At 40.2% G+C, this 2,434-nt stretch overlaps 1 protein-coding gene across 1 annotated transcript in view; it reads left to right on the forward strand.

The window, feature by feature from the left end:
• Positions 1-2,082, forward strand: part of LOC107621723 (zinc finger CCCH domain-containing protein 39) — a 2,511-nt gene extending 429 nt beyond the window's left edge. The window contains exons 1-2 of the mRNA XM_016323738.2: positions 1-898; positions 1,425-2,082. The exon at positions 1-898 is cut by the window's left edge and continues 429 nt beyond it. Coding sequence (XP_016179224.1) covers positions 79-898; positions 1,425-1,705 — 1,101 coding nt within the window. The 5' untranslated portion in view covers positions 1-78 and the 3' untranslated portion in view covers positions 1,706-2,082. The remainder of the gene's footprint in view (positions 899-1,424) is intronic.

Here is a 2,434-nt window from a genome sequence, read left to right on the forward strand (position 1 = left end):
TTGTCTTCTTCAAAGAAGAAAAGAAAAATCGAAATTTGATAGAACAGTATCAAAATCTGTTCCGTGATAATTGAAATTATGAATTTCCCTGATAATATACAAACATTCACGATGTCACCGACGAGATTCGCATCAACGGATGCCATTGATGTGAGGCTTCGTCAAGTTCCAATGAACAATGAATCATTGGACCTGCATTCGCATTTGGACCAAACCCCTTTGGCCAAGAGGCCAAGAACTTCAATGGAGAACCTCAATGATTCGCCAAGGACGATGAACACGGCAAACCCTGCAGGGAACAAAGGAACGAGCCACATTTTCTACAAAACCAGAATCTGCGCAAAGTTCCGGCTCGGAACCTGTAGGAACGGCGAGAACTGCAACTTTGCGCACGGCGCCGACGATGTGAGGCAGCCACCACCTAACTGGCAAGAAATTGTTGGATTGAGAGGCAATGACGAAAGGTCTTCAGGGAATTGGGATGATGATCACAAGATCATCCATAAGATGAAGCTATGCAAGAAGTTTTACAATGGTGAGGAGTGTCCTTATGGTGAGAGGTGCAGTTTCCTTCATGAGGATCCTGGAAAGTTCCGGGAGGATTCGAATTCTGCGAGATATAGAGATAGGGAGAGCTCAGTAATAAGCATAGGGACTACTAATGGTTCACCGCCAAAGGGATATGGTGGTGGTGATGGTGGTGGCTCTAGGTGTAATAGTTCAGAAGGTTGTGGTAATAATAGGGCTGTGAACAATGGTAATGGTGGTGTGGCTGGGTTGAATGTTTCAAGGGGTTCTTCCAAGGGTACTTATTGGAAGACTAAGCTTTGTATCAAGTGGGAGACTACAGGGCACTGTCCTTTTGGTGGGGACTGTCACTTTGCCCATGGACAAGCAGGTACATGCTTATACTTATGCATAATCCTTTTAAAAACATATTTTTGTTATTCTTGGATTTGGTTATGTATGCTAGAGTTGGTGCTGTTATAATTTTGTTGTGTTTGATTATATGGATTCTGGTTTATGTGGGTGCTGTGTAAAAAGGTAGATGCTTATTCACATTGCATAGAGATGTTGAATTCTATGTTTTGAATGTGTCAGTTTGGTTATTAAGATGTTGTCAGCAATGAATGGATGACTTAAATATGGCGTAGAAGCCACTATCATCTCCCTCACTGTCATGATCAAACTAAAGCAAGCGTAATTGGAGATAGGATCCTCGCCTAATTGAGAGCCTCTGTATTTTAAGTTTTTAACTATGTCATGTAGTTGAACCCTTACTTTTTGTTCATGATTCTGACTAACTAGTTTGATGCCTGGCTGAGATCACCGGGATGTACTTTCCTTAGCATATGAAAACTTATACATTATTAGTGTTGCAATTTCTCATCTGGCTACAATGTATTGTTTGTCTTGAAAACCAGAGTTGCAAGCTCCTGGTGGACGCGCTGAAGCAGAAGTTGTTGGAGCTATTTCAGCTTCAACAAAGTCTGCCGTTCCAAATTTACCAAATGTTGTATCATCAGTTCATGCCAATGAAGTGCACCCCAGCAACACGGCAAGTGTACCTCCGGCGAATGAAGACGGGCAGGGTAACAAATCTCTGCTCAAGTGGAAAGGATTTAAGAAGATCAATCGGATTTACGGTGATTGGCTCGATGATTTTCCACTTGTGCACAACTTGCCAAGTAGAGTGGAGACCTGAGTTTGACTTTGTGCTGTTTGAATATAGCCAATTGTTGGACTAGGATACTGAAAACCATGGTCACTGATTGTTGGTGATCAATTCATAGTTTTTTTTTTTTTTTTTTTTATTATTCTTAATATTTCTTTGTGTCTGGTAAAATTGTTACAGTTTGCAGTTTTCTTGTTAGAGATGTCCAATTGTAAGTACATCTCAGGGATCTTGATGGAAACAAATCTTTTAGGACCTTTTTGTGGGTTTGAGGTTTAGGTATTCAGCAATTGTCAAATTCTGAACCCACATCCAGGCCATAAATTTTGATTCAAGTGTTAAAACTATATACTGTAGTTTGTTTCTATTCTTATATTAAATGTTATATTAAATGTGATTATCTGTTATTTTGATTGTTTTTGCTAGTTCTTCCACCCTGAAATTCCAAGCAATGGAATCACAAATTCCCTTCATAGAATGCAGAGACTTGAAGAGATTTAAAAAAAAATGATTTTTTTTTTTAATCTAAAAAATGATTTTTGTCCGTGAATAGTGATCACCCCTACCTGTAATGTCTTTGGTTTTCACCTTTTGGATGGTGAAAACTCAGGTGCAGATAGTTTCAGGTGAAGTTGAGAGCGATTAGAAAACAATTATTTAACAACTCTCAACTAGGGGTGTACAAGGCCCGGTCCGACCCGAAGATCTGGCCCGGGCCTAAAGGAATTTGGGGTTTGTTGGCCCGGACCTGAAGTGGCC

This window comes from Arachis ipaensis, chromosome B10 (genome assembly GCF_000816755.2).
Source record: "Arachis ipaensis cultivar K30076 chromosome B10, Araip1.1, whole genome shotgun sequence".
In the NCBI taxonomy this organism is placed as follows: domain Eukaryota; kingdom Viridiplantae; phylum Streptophyta; class Magnoliopsida; order Fabales; family Fabaceae; genus Arachis; species Arachis ipaensis.